The 16482-nt window shown below is 41.5% G+C and overlaps 1 protein-coding gene across 3 annotated transcripts; it reads right to left on the bottom strand.

The window, feature by feature from the left end:
- Positions 1-1358: 1358 nt before the first annotated feature.
- Positions 1359-13711, bottom strand: pax8 (paired box 8). Of its 3 annotated transcripts, none has more exons than XM_062412206.1 (12): positions 13587-13711; positions 10635-10790; positions 7706-7871; positions 7323-7520; positions 7007-7083; positions 6659-6784; positions 5793-5968; positions 5470-5587; positions 5007-5246; positions 4610-4711; positions 3351-3440; positions 1359-2205 (listed from the first exon to the last, which is right to left on the bottom strand). In XM_062412206.1, exons 2-12 carry the CDS (start codon positions 10666-10668, stop codon positions 2135-2137), a joined length of 1398 nt encoding a protein of 465 aa, XP_062268190.1. In that variant the 5' UTR covers positions 10669-10790; positions 13587-13711; the 3' UTR covers positions 1359-2134. The 3 variants fall into 3 exon arrangements, with proteins under 3 accessions (XP_062268190.1, XP_062268191.1, XP_062268193.1); XM_062412207.1 differs by having other exon boundaries at positions 7706-7847; XM_062412209.1 differs by lacking the exon at positions 10635-10790 and having other exon boundaries at positions 13587-13709.
- Positions 13712-16482: the final 2771 nt, after the last annotated feature.

The raw sequence follows: 16482 nt of genomic DNA, 5'->3' as shown, positions 1-16482 counted from the left end.
CCTGAATATGCTTTTTAAAATAAACTTTATTACACATAATACATATGTAGGCCTATGCACATTCATTGGCATGTTCGCACTCATTCATACGTTCATTAATACTCATATCACATGATATAATTCAATGGCGAATGAGGAAGATCATGGGCTGTGATGAAAAGCGCCAGAACACCCACCAGTTATGCATATTCACATTAAAGCACCATCATATATATTTAGCACTTATATATTTGATAGTGTAAATTATTTAAAAAATACGTCAATTTGTTTGATTGACACGTGTAAATATATATATTAATATCATTATTATTATTTTTACTACTACTACTATTATATGTCACGTGCTGTGTGTGTGTGTGTGTGTGTGTGGGGGGGGGGGGGGTCGAGCGCGCGGCCTCCCTCTCCGTCATCCTCGCGGGGCTGCGCGTGTGGCGGTGGCACCAGGTGGGCCGCGGCACCGACGAACCGTGGCCTCGTTAACGCGCCGCAGTAATGAGGCCGCGAAGAGCCACGCAGCGACTGCAAATAAAACTACATGATGCAGAAAATAAAAGACCAAATTAAACAGATGCGCGTGGTTTCAGGATCATTGGTTTCGTCCTTTTAAAAACGCTCAGAGCTGCAAAAAGAAAGGAAAAGACCAAATCATTTCAGGTTAAGACTCGACGACCAGTTTTTATAATACTACTTGTACTTATAATAATAATAATAATAATAATAATAATGTTAACAAAATCTGACAGTAAATACGTATACTTTTTGAAAGGCTTCATTACAGTGACCTAAGAGTGCATTTTATTATCATTATTATTAATAATAATAATAATACAATCAGACAATATACCTATAGTTTTGGAAAATAAACTACAGCTGCCTTGGTGTGAAACGTTTCATTACAGTAGCCTCAGTGTGTACTTTAATAATAATAATAATAATTATGATAAGACAAGCAAACAATAATTTTGAAGAAGAACCTTGTCATCACTACACATTATAGTGTATTATAATCACAATCCACAAATGTTCTGTGTACCCATAAATGCAAATTATATAAAAAAAAGAATTGGATGTTTATTTTTTTTTATTAATTTCACAGGTTTAAAAAAAAAAAGACAGTAGAAGCAGTGGTAAATTTGTCATGCTTTAATTAAAATAATTCTTTAGAAATTCATTATGTACATCTGCAATAATATTAATAACAGTATAAGAAAAAATAGTCACAGTTCTTACCAAACATCAGAACAATCGGCATGACAACAAACTAAATTTATTTGAAGCAAAACAAACGCAGGCCCATTTCAAGCCCTGTTGGTTTCAGTAGCCAAATCACCCCCCCACCCCACCCCCCCTCACCCCCCTCCCGCCCTCATCAGTCATTCTCTGAGTAAAATTGCATCACTTCCCCATAAGTAATTCATCATTTACAATATGTACACATTGCTGAACAGATACATTAATTGACTTGGAGGGGCATATGTTGGCATTTTTGTGGTAATTGTGATTAAATGTGTCGCCCTTCGGGTCTGGACTCACAACCAGGACAAGCTCTGAATTTACAGTGGAAACAACAACAAAAAGGAAATCACAAAAATGAATTTGCACGCAGACACAGATCAAGAAAAGGAAATTTGACAGGGTTTCACAATCAAGGACAAAGAAGCGTTAATTGTAAACAAATGTGGGCATAGTTCATTATAAAGAAGTTGCATATCCCTACTCGCTGAAGAGTCAGGTTGCAGATGTGCGAGAACGAAAGTCTTTGGCCAAAACAGCATCAGAGAGCTATCTGTGCACTGATCATATTGATATCAGGCTGAGTCTCTGCAGGGAACAGGCCCCGCGAGGAGTTCACTGTCAGCAATGTGTAAACGTGCACGAGTCAGAGTCAACCCTGGAAAAGTGGTGGAGGTCCTGACAAATAAATAACGCAGAAGATGGTTTGGTGTACCATGAGAGGATGTGATCCAAAAACAAACAGCCATGTTGCTGGTTTGGTCAGCAGAGTCTCAAGTTCACATCCAGTTTTGACTTTCATGCCTTGATCCGCATGACGGTGTGAAGGTTCTCCAGTCTAAGCCCGGTGGGTCGAGTCCGGTCCATCAGAAAACAGAGTCTGTCCACCATGCAGCAGGGACTAGAGGTGGTCGTAGGCGGATGAAGGTGGTGGGGCTGTGCGGGAGGCTGAGCTGTAGTAATAGGGGGAACCTGCGGGGGGAGACACAGAGGGAGGAAGGGGTTGGTGGTGGATCAGACTTTGTTTATCCCCTCTTATCTGAGCTTTCACAGCAGATGGTTGAGCAGAGGGTCTGAGCGGCTCTGACTGTCTGTCCCTGCAAGTGGATCGAGTCCATGATCGAGTCGCGACCTCTGATGTGACTCTTCAGGAATCAAAGTGCAGGACTTTCCCAGAGATGTTCCTTAAAACATATGTGCCTCATGTGAAGTAGTTATTATCACAACTGATACGCAGTCTGATGTGGATCCATAGATAGTTAAATTAGCTAAATTATGTGTTGCATGGTCAAACAATATTTATCTCAGACCGGGGAGATGTAGTATATCTGCTGCCAGTAAATATATGTGGGGAAATGGAGCTGATTGTCGTGAGATCTAATCTTGAAGGCTTCCTCTTGTTGTGCCTCATTAGTAAAAACGTATACATAAATAAATGTATATATATATAAATGTAAAGTATGAACAGTGCTAGGAAAGAAAGTATTCCCTTTTTCTGGAATTGTCTGTAAAATGAGTTTAAATTGAGTTATCTGATATTACATTTAGTGAATGACTCCTTATTATATGTTGTCTTCTCTGCAAGTTGTTAGGTTGCATAAGAGGTTTCCAACCTTGAAAAGGTATTTCTCAAGGTTTAATAAAGTTAAAATAGATTCAAAGTAACATTAAAGCAATAACTTCCAAGTAATCCGTCTACAGGGAGAAACTGCATTTGCCTGCAGCTTCCTGCATGTCAGCCAATCAGTTAGACACCATTAATCATGAATTTGGCAGGAGAGATTTCTTCTTAACTTCCAGGGGAGTTTAATGAGTTAATGCAGACGCTTCTGAAAACCCTATCAAGATCTAAATAATGTGTCTTTTATTGTGAAGGTCCACGTTCATCATCGTACAGGAAAAAAACTAAGTGAATTCAGAGACGAGGTGCTAGATGCATGAGGTTGTCATCTGCAGATAAACAATATATATTAAACGCACGCGAAAACACACACACACACACACACACACACACACACACACACACACACACACACACACACACACACACACAAACACAAACACAGACACACACAGACACAAACACACTGTCTATGTTGTCGGCGTGTCCTTCTCACCCAGTATGCTGGAGTTAGTGAACCTCCAGGCCTCACTGTACGAGGTGTAGGGGGAATGGGTGTAGGACTGACCGGTGTAGTCTGCACCTGCTGCGACACAGAAGAAAAACAACTTGATCAAACACTCACGTCCTGCAGATAAAACCCAACAACAAAGACAACACATGTTATTAAAAGGAGTGAGGCTAAGTCATGGCTGAGAACTCTGTTTGTGTGTGTCCCAGCGGCTGCTCAGCCTTAGCTCATAATTCACCAACAGTTAGTGCAGCCTGTAAACCATTAATCTGTGGTGCAGGTGGATGGCTGAGGGTGAAATCCCTCGGACCAGTGGTGCGTGCATCACCTTCTACGCCCTCTTTCTTCGGCCCCTCGCATCGCTCAGCCTCTGCCCTCCTCCTCCCTCCGTCCTGCACTTCCTGCTTCCTGGCACTCCTCTTTCTTTCTATTCTCCTCGTCCCTTTTTTTTTTCTTTTTTAACATTCCAATATCTAATTGGTAATTATGTTGGCTGGAATGAATCCCTGAGCTCCCCACCTCCTCCTCCTGTCCTAACCCCACCACCCACCCAACCACCCACCCCTTCACTCAGTAATTGTGTATCAACGCTTCCTCACAGCGAGCCCACCAGAAAAATAATAAATCAGACCCTCTCATTTCGCGCTTCGGAGGGCAGACTTCAAATAAAAAAAGGCACATCACACACACACACATGCACGCACGCACACACACACTCTGTCTGGTCGTATGCAGGCATCTTGACAAAGACACACACACACACACACAGAAACCCACACAAACGTGCACACACACACACACACCACACCACACCACACACACACACACAACGCCCCCTCTTCGTTCCTACCCAGACTTTACACCCCCTCCGCCCACCCCTGCATCTCCCTCCCGGGCCCCCTGGTTCCCATGGCGATGGGTGGTCAGAGGTGTCTGGGTGGGGGGGTGTGGGCAGCAGGGCGGAACCCCCAGCCTGTTCCCTGTACCCCCTGGGCCCGTGTGCACCCACGCACACACACACACACACAGACACACACAAGTTCACCACCCTGCCAGGGCTACTCATTAACTCAGCCAGTCTCCCTGTTAATCTACAAGCCTCCGTTTCAGCCTTTCCTTTCTCTTTATTCCTTTTCTTCCCGCCTTCATCTCCCTCCATTCACTTCCTCTCTACATGTTTCATGTGTGTTTACTCTTAAACAGTGATGTACTTTAATTCCGTCTTGAGATGATTTGGTCCTTACCTGCGACCATGCCTGTGATGGCAGAGGAGGAGTATCCTGTCTGTGCAGGGGACGGGATGTGAGGTGGGTAACCTGGCAGCGTGGAGCTCACCATGTCACGTCCTGAAAACACACACCGCAACACACACAGCTTTTAAGTTAAGATGGAAGTTCACGCCAATGTTTACAGATGTGATTATTTGCGTTTTTTCTTTGTCTTCAATTATAATTAATTATATATTTTATAGTTTTGGACTGTGAGAACAAACCAATCAAATCAAACCATTGAGCAAGTTAAAAACCTGATCAATAAGCAGCAGATAAGAATGACATTTTTTTTTTTTTGAAGCCCTCACTGTCCCCCTGCAAACACAAAAACGTTGGTTATGAGGATGAACATGAATGAGATGAATGTTACCTGAGATGACAGACTGGCTGCTGAACTGCCCGTACACTGGTGCATGATGGGAGAATGAGTTGAATGCATTGGGGAAATGGTTGGAGCTGCAGCTGCTGCCGCTGAGAGAAACAGGTTTCTGCAGCGCCTGCAGCTCCAGGAACGCCAGGTTGGAGGCCGCCATGTTTGGCGATGGGCTCGTGCTGGTCACCTCTGGGGACATTTCCTGTTTTAGACAGAGCGGCAGGGACTGAAGGGGCTCTGAGGTGGTGACGGGCGGGGGTGAGAGAAATAAAAGCAAATGATGAACATGAGTGGAACTAAAAAAACACGAGTAACGCGTAAACAAAAGAGTGAGAGATGTCAGGGTGGTGTAAGAAATGCTGACGCTAAGAATCAGCATGTTGAGGACTTTGTGCCATGCGCTTTGTGTGTGGGAGGGTCAAAGGGCATCATCGCCATCATCTAACATTAAGAGTCTCACCGGTCACCATGGTGTAGCCCTGATGCGCCAGATTCCGTCCAATGGTGGAGCTGGATGCCGAGAGGCTGGTCTTGGCCTCGTCGAGGCTGCCGTTGAGCAGGGACAGCGGGTACAAAGTCTGAGGGATGACAAACTGGGATTAGCCATTGGAGGAAGTGAAACGCAAGGACAAAACATCCAAATGGTGGAAAAACAAATCTGAAAATACGAAAACAAGAAAAATCCATGTACAATTGATTGCCTTCCCCTCTGAGCTGTGTTTAAATATGTGTTCCTTGATAACTGTGTGTTTCTCGGTTCTGTGTCCCTGTATTGATCGTTACCTGCTCTGCCTTGCTGCCGGAGGCCGAGCCGAATGAGTCCGGCGGGTAGTGGTGACGATCGAACCCGCAGTCCAGATGTTGCGAGGCGGCTGAGAAGTGATCCAGCCTCATCTGTTTCCTCGGGACGCCGCCACTGCCCTGAGAGTCCACGCTGTGCCGGCAGCTGTCCTGGTCACCTGGGAGCCGCAGAGGGAGGATATGACGTGTGTGGTAAAAATGATCAAATCTCTAAAATCCCTCAGGCAGGATTCTGGCCACAGAAAATGAATTGTGTCATTAGTAAACGACTCAACTATTTAACTGTTTTTTACCCCGACACTAAACTTTCACGTCAGTGACCGATACAGGAGAACAGATTTTTATAGACAGGGTTTATACTTAAACATGTGTGAATGTACTGTGAAATAGTTTCCCATTAGCAGGCCTGAAATGGCCTTTCAGGGATGAATCAGGTATTTTGAATTAATCTCACAGCTCTATGTTTAATGACTTGAGGCAGAGAAACTTGTTCATCGTGGCAACAATAAAGGTCAAATAAGTGATTAAATAAAGCAATCTGCAGTGGGAAGGTGTGCGTTTCAGCTTCATGACATGAGTTCTCAGAGTAAACGACTGCCTGCGAGATGTTAAAATAGTGTTCAATTCAAATTAGGTCCGAAATTAAACATCACATTTAAAAAGAAAGTTGCTAGATTTAAGTGTGAGTGATGGCAAATGACTTCTTTGAAAATAGCTTTTGAGTGTTTCCTCTGTTTTGGTGGGAATAGCAACAGCTTGGGCAGTTGATGTTCTTCTGATGGACACCGCAAGAGCACAAACTCGAACCGAGGACATGCAGCGTCTCATTGGCTTGATCTGATTCTTACTGTCATCGTGGCTCCTCTTGCCCTCGGCGCTGGGATGAGGGATACCCAGCAGGCCGCTGATGGAGTAGGTGGAGCCCAGGGAGTCGGACTGAGGAGATTCGGGAGGGGTGACCGCTGAACTGGGGACTGGGGAGGGAGAAAAACAAAAACAGACAGATTGGAGACGGAGAGCAGGAAACGATGCTGCACATCTCAGTGGTCGGCAAGGTCAGGAGTTTAATCCCACAGAACAATGAGCGCGCCCTATCTTTAACCTTAATCCGTCAGCGTCATGTGGCACCGCAGGCTGATACGGACAATGATACACAAGCTTCACCGTGCATGTGCATGTGTTTGGTGCCGACTTACTTAAGGTTTGTCCGGGACTCAGGCCTTTTCCATCGAGAGGCAGGTTGAACGGCTGTTGGACTTTAGTTCGTATTATTCTGAAACAGAAAAAACTTGACTGTTATTGGTTGGAAATAAACATTAACACGATGACAGCATAGCAGTGCTGAAGGGGGAAGTACGTGAGGAAGTTTTAAAGTTTCTCTGGAGGATTATCTTTGACGGGAAGACGCTGATTTCATAACCACAACATTGCACTTGTCCCCCTTGTCCACCTTCCGTGACTGCTGAGCCACCGGGGCACAAACATGATTTCATTCATGATTGACTTTGTCACCTGTTAATGGAGCTCACGCTGGGCACCGTGTCGCCGTCACACACTCCCTCTGCCAGCAGCCGGTCCCTGATCTCCCAGGCGAACATGGTGGGGTTCTGCCTCTTGTAATCGGCGATCTTGTCCACAACTTTCGGGGTGGCCACCTTGGGCTTGGAGCCGCCAATCACACCAGGCTTGATGCTTCCTGTCTCGTAGTAGCTGGAAGAAAAGAGGGCGTGAAGGAACTTTTAATTAAAAGGGAGTGGAAGAGTTTCAGTTGTTGCTTTAGGAGTCAGAGAGCGAAACATTTGTGATAAGTAAACAGAAGTTAAGAGGTCAAAGAACACAGACAGGCCGATCAACAGTAACCAGAAGTTGAGTAATGTGCTCGTTGGTGCACTTACCGTCCCAGGATCTTGCTGACGCAGCCATGGCTGACTCTGAGCTGCCGGGAGATGTCACAGGGCCGAACCCCCTGGTGGGCCATGTCCACAATGCGTTGCCGGATCACCTCCGGAAGTGGTCGGCCATTAACAAACATTCCGCCTAGTTGGTTAAGACCCCCATGACCTGGGGGAGGAGGGGGGATGAACAGTTGTAAATGTCTAGGAATCTGAGACATGGAAACGTAACAGCAACTGGCATTTATATAAGTCATGTAAACTTGGACACACACACACCCACACACCCACACACACACACACACACACACACACACACACACACACACACACACACACACTAGACCCGTACTGCTTCAGGAACGACTCGGAACACACTACCAACATGAAGACGTAAGTATTTTAACATGTGCTCGTAATATTGAGACTAAAGCCTCTAATTTAGCCCCACAATAGTTTTCTTTATACATAATAAAAATATATATACATATGTATATTTAACATAATCTCACACAATAGTCAAAAAACATAATGTAGACATTAACACAAGAACAGTCTATGTCGAAATGGACGTTGCAGTCATTGACCAATGTCATGTAACAAGTAAAAGGTAAACTAAACAATCTACTACTTTTTTTTATTTTATATTATATTTCATACAGTTGTAATATCTTATTTGAAATTGTATTTGTATTAAATTAATGTAACTAAAATGTACCAGGGAGAATTGGGTAATTTTTTCGGACAAACCCGATTTAACGGGCTGAAGGTTCCAGTACATGATTCCTGATAAAGGATTTAGAGGTTAGATTTATTTAAATTGAGAAAATGAAAGAGGAACTTCCTGATCCAAAAGAACAACTATGATATAAAATGTAAACACGACAAAAGTACAATATTTAACGATTTGTTTTTTCTCTTCTCTTCCTGTTGAACATCACCTACAAATGGCAAAGTCCAAACTCACCTCACAATGGTTTGATTACTTCCAAGTTATTTAGCTTAATATAAAAACTCTTAAAGGCACATTGTCAATGTTCTTTTCTAAAAGCCACTAATTCATCTTTTGGTTTCTGATTGAGATTATATGGAACCATGCCCTTTGAAAAACTGTCATTTTCTTATTTGGCCACATTAAAACGATGTCGAATAAGTTAAAACAGAGTAGCTGGTTAAATATTTTACATTTTCTAACTTGTAGGATATTTTTCTTTTTAAATGTATTTCCATCTAGTGCAGCACATTGTATTATATCTTCTAAAAATAAGTAGACTCCTGTTGAGGGTGAAGGGCAGAGGATGTCTCACCTTGTCAAGAGACAAATTGTGATCTGTGAATATTGGCTATAGAAATTAATTATTATTAATGTTATTACTATTATAAGAAGTATTATGACCATTATATATTTTTTATCTGGGATATAGGTAAAAACAAAAGTTATACGCTTATCATTTAGAATTGACGTAGGCTACAGTAATGCATCATACTTTACAACTATTACCAGACGTTTTATATATATATATATATATATATATATGTAATGCATATGAATGTCATTATATTGCATCTGCAGACATACAGTGTATATAAAAGTAAAGGACGGAGGATTCTATCGCCTGCACCATCAGACAGAGACGCACCATGGAGCGCCCTCCTCCATCCACCATCCATCCATCCATCCATCCAGCCATCCATCCTTTCCATGGACTGACACACAACGGATTTTAATTTAACCCACTGATCCACCTCTTCCTCTCTCTCTCTCTGTTTCTCTCTGCCTTTTCCCAGCTTGCATTTCCACATCAAACAGACCGGACCGGGCCCAGGGAGGGAGGGAGAGAAGGAGGGAGGGATGGAGGGATGGATGGATGCATGGGGGAGAGAGGGGAGCCTCTATTAACGGTGCCAGCGGAGTGTGGAAAAAAATCTCCCCGCCAAGCTTCATCAACCTGCAGGATATTAAAGCCGAGCAGCCCCCGGGGGGGAGGGACGAGCACGAGCACGCGCGCACATGCATGCAGGCACCGCGTGCACGACGAAAAAAACAAAGCACATAAATAGAATCAAATAGATAGTTTGATAGATCGATCGATGGATAGATGGATTGAAATAGATAGATAGATAGATAGATAGATAGATAGATAGATAGATAGATTGATCTGAATTGATTTATGTTTCAACTAATTAACTTCTTCATAATCCTTCACAGCAACCGGAAGAAAACGTCACGTCCCCCCTTCACCGACTCAGTGTGAGGATGAGCCACTTCTCTGACTCTGGATATGTTCAGTGTTTCACAACTAATATGTGACGAACCAGCATTCGGACCTGGTATTATACACATCCCAAACACTGGTGTTAGTGGTGTGGTTTCTGATCCCAAACTTTCAGACCAACTTTTGGATAAAGGAATATAAAATGAGGTTCAATACAAAGAAATTACCTGTAAATACAAAGAGCTGGAACAAGCTGATGTTCAAAATGATAGTACTTTACTTAAAGTACCAATTTAACGTTCAAAAACATTACACAGACATTAAATAAATAGTTTATAGCCCAGCACTCTGTGCTGTGTATTTCTAAGTACATACAACGTAATAGAATATATTTATGTTTGTCAACTGTTGTAACGTCCACTCCCTAAATTGTGTCAACTTTATTTATTAGGTTTTCTGTTTATACCCTTGGCCGCATTGCCAATTGTTATATTGTGTTTTAACAGCTTCTAAATGCTAAATAGAGCAAAGTGTTGATTTTTCAAACTTCAAGCCCCACAGGGTCATATCAAATGTGGAGAAAGTAATGATTTATGTTGTGCTTATTTCCATTTCCTGCTAATTTCATGAAATGCCAGCTGAATTAAAGGTGATCAGTTCCATCCCAGGGGTCTTGAGGAGACCCGGACCCCTGCAGCTTGTCTTGTGTTAGTTACCTCTTCCAGAGTGGCTGGACATATCCCTGAGCATTTGGTCCTCGTTCCACCGGCCCAACGTTTGACGCTCTCCTCCCACACTGTCTTAACTCAGTTAAGGTGCTCTTACTCCTCGGCCTGCCTCGTCTGGCATGAGTGTGCACCGCCGGTCACACGCTGCAGGAGGACACATGCAGGGGGTTTCATGAGACGCGGGTGTTTGTCAGACATGTGAGGCCTCTGAGGAAATAGTCACTGTGGCCCCCCGGGTGTCTTCATTTATGTCTGTACAGAGACCTGTGCACATGTTTCTCTATCAGTCCGAACAGATATTTTGAGCTCATTTAACTTTAAGTCTCTCCAGAAAAGTCTTTTTATCTAAGAAACACTTTAATTTGATGATCAGTATTTGTAAAACATGAGAGGGTTTGTTCCCCTTCGGCCGGATCAGGTGACTGCTCCTGGTAGACATACAATTTCCCTTTGTTAAACACTTTGTAATTAGGTTTGACTGGTCTCATTAATCACTGTATACACAGCAATGTATATCATTTAGCCTCTAAAATAGCAAAACTTAGGAGTAACATATTTGTTATGAAGCAAGGTGGTCGCGATCTAAGTGGAACAAGTAAAGTTGGAGTGAGAGTTTGAGGGAATGGTGGCTGTCTTTGTTCCGGATTCACTTTATTTGGAAGAAAACCCGACAATAACCTTAATTTAAATAGCATAAAAGCTATGGTTATGGTCTTAGATGAGCATATATGAAATAATAATTCCCCAAAGATCAAGTGGCTCCATCTTGGATTTGATATGTTAAATAAAGTAAGTGATGGATTTAAAGGAAGTGGTAACTAATCTTAACTCTTTACTAAAACATGGGAAGTCTGTTGTAAATGTGTTGACTGGCAGTTGTTGTTGAGCATTGAGTACAGCCTCCATCTGCTCAGCTGCTGCTGCTGTGTCACCACTCTCCTCTCTGCACAAGGAGCTTAACAGACGTCCAGCTCCATGAAGATCACAGCAATATGAGCAGGATATATAAATAATATAATAATAAAATGAGACAGTGACTCCACCATATTGAATTCATTGGACATAGATGTTCACCCGGGATAAATATGATGTTGGGTTTTAAAAGGTTTCGCAAGTGAGAAAGAGTCAGATTCATATTAAAGTCATTAAAGCCCCTGTTAATTGTGCTGAATTGTCACATTGTAACTGTGATGTGAGTGTGTGTCGAGTGTTGTCGTGTCCTGCTGGGCGACACTCTAACATTTTGCCAAATAATTAGCACAGTGTCACAGTCTATTACAAGTGACGACTGACGACACAAGTTAGAGTGCCTCGTTGGATTTGGTTCACACTTAGTTTCGTTTTTTTCGCACACAACATTTACACTGTGACTTAAGATCAGAAATTAAGCCTTGATTTGATTTGATAAAGTTTAGACGTTTGATGTTTAATGTCTGAGCTTTAATTTGAATTGAAATTTAGTTGAACTCGCGTATGGAAAGCAGTGTAACGTAAAATATAACTTTAGGTTTTAGCTGAATATTTAAGTTTTTAGAATATCATGAATGCAAGTCACGATTTAAAAAAATATCTCCAATGAACAAAAAAATCTATATATTTGGATTTCAAACTCTAAATCAGTGATGTGATACAAAAGAATTGAAATTGTCGAGTGATAGTGAAAATCATATATTTAAAAAAGTTACCTATATTCACATTTTTATATTTTAATAAAACTGTTTTAATTGGCTGCAACAACACAATTTATAAAATCACATCCATCATATGAATATATATTTCAGGTATTAATAGATCACTAATTGATAAAACCAGTTAATGGCAGTGAGTTCTGATTGAAGGGTCGACAAGTAAACTTTTAAACTTTTTTATTATTTAAAATGTGTCGCTCTGACTATAACGTAATCATAAAAAACATTTGCAATAATAATACTAATATTCAACTAAAATAACCACTGTTAATAAAAGCTGTTGTTCTATTTATGCTACAGGTTTGGACGTTTGGACTTTTGGCCTCGGTGTAAATCTTTCATCATCTAATGTTTTCTGCCTCTTGAGACTTTTCGCATTATAAGATTTTGGTTTATGGAAATATCTAACTCTCCACACAGAGTAAGATAAAAAAATTTTCTTTGAAATTAAAATTCCCCCTATTTATATATTCATAGCTGCACTTGCTTGCTCTAAACGAGTTTATTTTAATTTTATGACTTTATTTCATGGCCAATAGGGACAGATGATTCAATCAGATTTACTACGTTATTACAGTCTTATTAGGAAAAGTAGCCCAAATTTCACCAAAATAAAACCTGTCTTATTGTATTGTCTTATTCTGACAATACAATTTTTAACTTAATTGTTTGTATATTGTTCATGTCGGTCACATTTGTCTCGACTGCGTTTTGTATCAGAGAATGGTCTGCTTATCATGTTCACATGAAATGCATTTAAGTATTTTACCACATTAAATGAGAACCCGAAAAAAGTTGTAATACATTAAACTGTAGCACGTTTACTCCTAAATCTGACCAGTCACAGGTTCTGTAATTTAAACCATGTATACGCACGTTTACGCATGATTATTATTTATCTACAGCGTCAGATCCCCTCAGCACAATTTAAAACTCGGTTCTTTTATTTACAACCAGGACTGTCAGCATGAGGTGAGTGTGGATGAATATTCCTGCTGCTAAACTCTCCGCGTATCTGGACCTGACTCACCTCTTTACACCGTTATTACAGTAAATTGCGTAGATTTTCCCCTGCGTCTCCGAACAGAATAATCCTATATCTTCTCTGTCTGTGGTGCGTCTTGCAGAGTGTTGTGGATCATTTAAGTCTGAAAAGGCTTCAGCTCGCCGTTTCTACACGGACTGCATATCTGTGTCATTCACACATTCTCACACAAATAGGTCTCCACGAGGAATTCAAACGAGAGCTTACCTTTTCCACGTTGGGTCTGAAAAAATGTAATGAAAATCGTCCCCCTGCAGATGTTCTGATATTATCCGATATGGTTGGTCTCTGTTGTTGTGGTGGCACTGTATAGTCGCGCGTCCGGGGCTGTTGTGTTGTGCTGTGGTGTGCGCAGCCGACAGTCAGCCAGTTTTTATCCAACCGGGGTTGCGCAGAGGATGGCGCCCCGCAGCCATTGGAGGAAAGAGGAAGAGGAGGAGGAGGAGGAGGAGGAGGAGTGGTTCAGTACGGAAAGGAGAGAGGAGGATGACTGACCCATGTGTTTTGATGGCACTGAGCGGACTGTACGGAAACACTTGTCAAGGAGACGCCTTGTTTCCATTCATCTCCAGCGACAGCCCCGCTTTGATTAGACCGTGCGCAGGCGTGTGTGGGCTGCGCGTCTCCGGCCGGTTCCGAGCGCGGCGTTCACACACAATTTAGTGCTCGATTTGCTGCGATCCGTCACAGGTTGAGCCTGACAGGTTCACTAGCACCTGGACCAGGGAGACAAGCAGGCACGTCTGGCTCCATGTTTTTATTCTATCTAACTGAACACATGGTGCAAATTCGAAGAAAAATGAAAGTTTGGATGTAAATCTAAACAGATTTACATCCAAACTTGCTCAATAAACTTTTCCAACTTTGTCAAACTCTGGTTAAAACTGATTAATTGATTATTATATAAAAACAGCTTTGACCTCAAATGCCATAAATATCTAAATATAATTTATTACCTGTGGGCTGTATGTTCAAAATGCATGAAAATACATCGTCTTTTTCCTATAAAACATCTGGAATGACAACAAAACTTAATCTAAACTCTGTAGTTTCCTCTGACTCCTCCAGTAAGGCATTTTGTTTGTAAAATTTGTCCCACTTTGTTACTAATGTCCGTAATAATGTGATGATAACACAAAACTTTTAATTTAATTTTTTGCTCCTTTCCTCCAAATTATTTTTGAAATGGAGACTGATCTGCCTCGTTTAGAAAGTGCATGTGCAGCAAAGGGATATAAAAGAAGAGGATAAAAAGCCTCCAGGAGATTGAAATTATGTTTTCCTTCTTATTGTGTAACTTCCAGGTGTTCTCTGCTCAGTTTGAATCCTGCTCTGGATGCTATAGATTTAATTTCTCATTCCCAGAAACTAAAGCGCGTTACTGTGGCTGCGAGTGGAGGGCATTCTGTGCTGCTGTGTTTGTGACATGACCCTGCTGCGTGAAACAGGCCCTGCGTGCGTGTGCGTGCGTGATGTCACACCAGGGTGTCTGGATCCCCCCCGAGTTTAAACGCTGTTAATGTTGTTCTCACCAACCTGTAAAACAAACACAACACCTCTAATGACACTCAGCCAGGGCACCTCGTCTCCTGCACGTCTATCCAACCATATGGACGCGTGTGTGTCCGTGTGTGTGTGTTTTAAATTGAAACTGATCTATTTTGTAATGTGAAGTAACTGGTGAGAGCAGAACTTGGATAATCAATTATCACATTTTACGCAACATTTATCCAGTTTCCCTGCAGCTAGACATTGGAATGAGAATAAGCACCAGTCCCTCTCTGGTCAGTCGGTGATTGAAGTCCTCGACAAGAAAAGCTGTGACTCCACAACAGTGCCCGCTGCAGAACAATGGCACGAGTGTTTTGAAATAAATAAATGCTGAAGAGACTAAAGGGAATCATAACATGAGATGGATACAGAGACCGTTCCCTCTGTGAAGTGACCAGAGAGAAAGACCAAGTGCCCGGAGGAGAGGGGAGAGAGGGAGGTTACAGAGAGTTTAACAAGGGATTAAAACTCACAGATTGGTATCTATTATCGCGATGATACTGTGAATTAAAATAGATCGTAATTATACGGGTCCGGTCGCCGAGGGGCAGACAGACACACGCCCTCAACTCCAGGCTCTCGTTGCGCATAACGCAGGAAAAGAGTAAAACGTGCAAAAGTGCAGTGGAAGAATTTGAGGCTGTAGCGGTTTCGTCATACTGCGAATTAAGATATTTTATCCTTGTTCGTTTTTAGATAAGCTCTCAACCTGGCTGACGTAACAAATCATCATTTGAGTTTATTTATGCGACACAACTGAGGCGAAAAAGTCTGGATTTGAAAAAAAAACAACACACTGTTATTATTAGTAGGTTATTCTGGATTTTGTAATGATCGGAATTGTTCTTTTCTGTCGTCAAAAATAGAATCCAGTCGCCTAAAACACAACTGACAGTTTAATGACACACAAAGGACCCACGACTCTATTGTAATTATGAGGCTACACGTCTCATTAAACAAATATTGTATATATCAAACAGACAGATTTTTCCAAAAACGTGTTTTGTCTATGCCAACTTGCATGAGTGAATAACCAATAAATAACCAATAAAATGCTTGGGTGATGCTGACAAGGTGCAACCTGGGAAACGAATTCTGGAAAAATAATGAGAAATTAATAGGTTGTAAAGAAAATAAAAAGATTTGATAATACAATATATTTTGAACACTGGCTAATATTTGATATTTATAAATATATTTAATTTAATTGCAAATGGGCTCAGTTAATACAAAAGTTTCCAACGTTATAACTCTTTATACAAGAGAAGCAACAGATCAAAAAATTATTAAACACACTTTGATAACACTTTACTTTAAGTGACCTATTTATAGTAGTAGTAATAGCAAATAGTCTATTTATGTGATGAATTGTAGTTATAAACTCATAATACAAAACTTCCTCAGAGGAATCTGCTGTATAATCAGATAATGAATGTTGTAATAAAGTTATAAAGAAGTTAAAGTATTAACTTTGTATATATTGATTATATGTTAATAATGTCTACATAGAAAGTGGACACTTAAAATGTGACCCATTGAAAGACTCCTGCAA

The sequence above is a fragment of the Platichthys flesus genome, chromosome 19 (genome assembly GCF_949316205.1).
Source record: "Platichthys flesus chromosome 19, fPlaFle2.1, whole genome shotgun sequence".
Lineage (NCBI taxonomy): Eukaryota > Metazoa > Chordata > Actinopteri > Pleuronectiformes > Pleuronectidae > Platichthys > Platichthys flesus.
Note: the sequence above shows the minus strand (reverse complement) of the source record. Positions and strands in the feature narration are given on the sequence as shown.

Excerpts from the sequence above, each read along its gene's own strand:
- pax8 (XM_062412206.1), bottom strand. The coding sequence starts at position 10,668 with ATGCTCAGGGATATGTCCAGCCACTCTGGAAGAG. Across the intron at positions 5,969-6,658 it reads CAAGAGGAGCCACGATGACA|GTGACCAGGACAGCTGCCGG; the intron begins GTAAGAATCAGA and ends TGCGGCTCCCAG. Across the intron at positions 3,441-4,609 it reads CATCACAGGCATGGTCGCAG|CAGGTGCAGACTACACCGGT; the intron begins GTAAGGACCAAA and ends TCTGTGTCGCAG.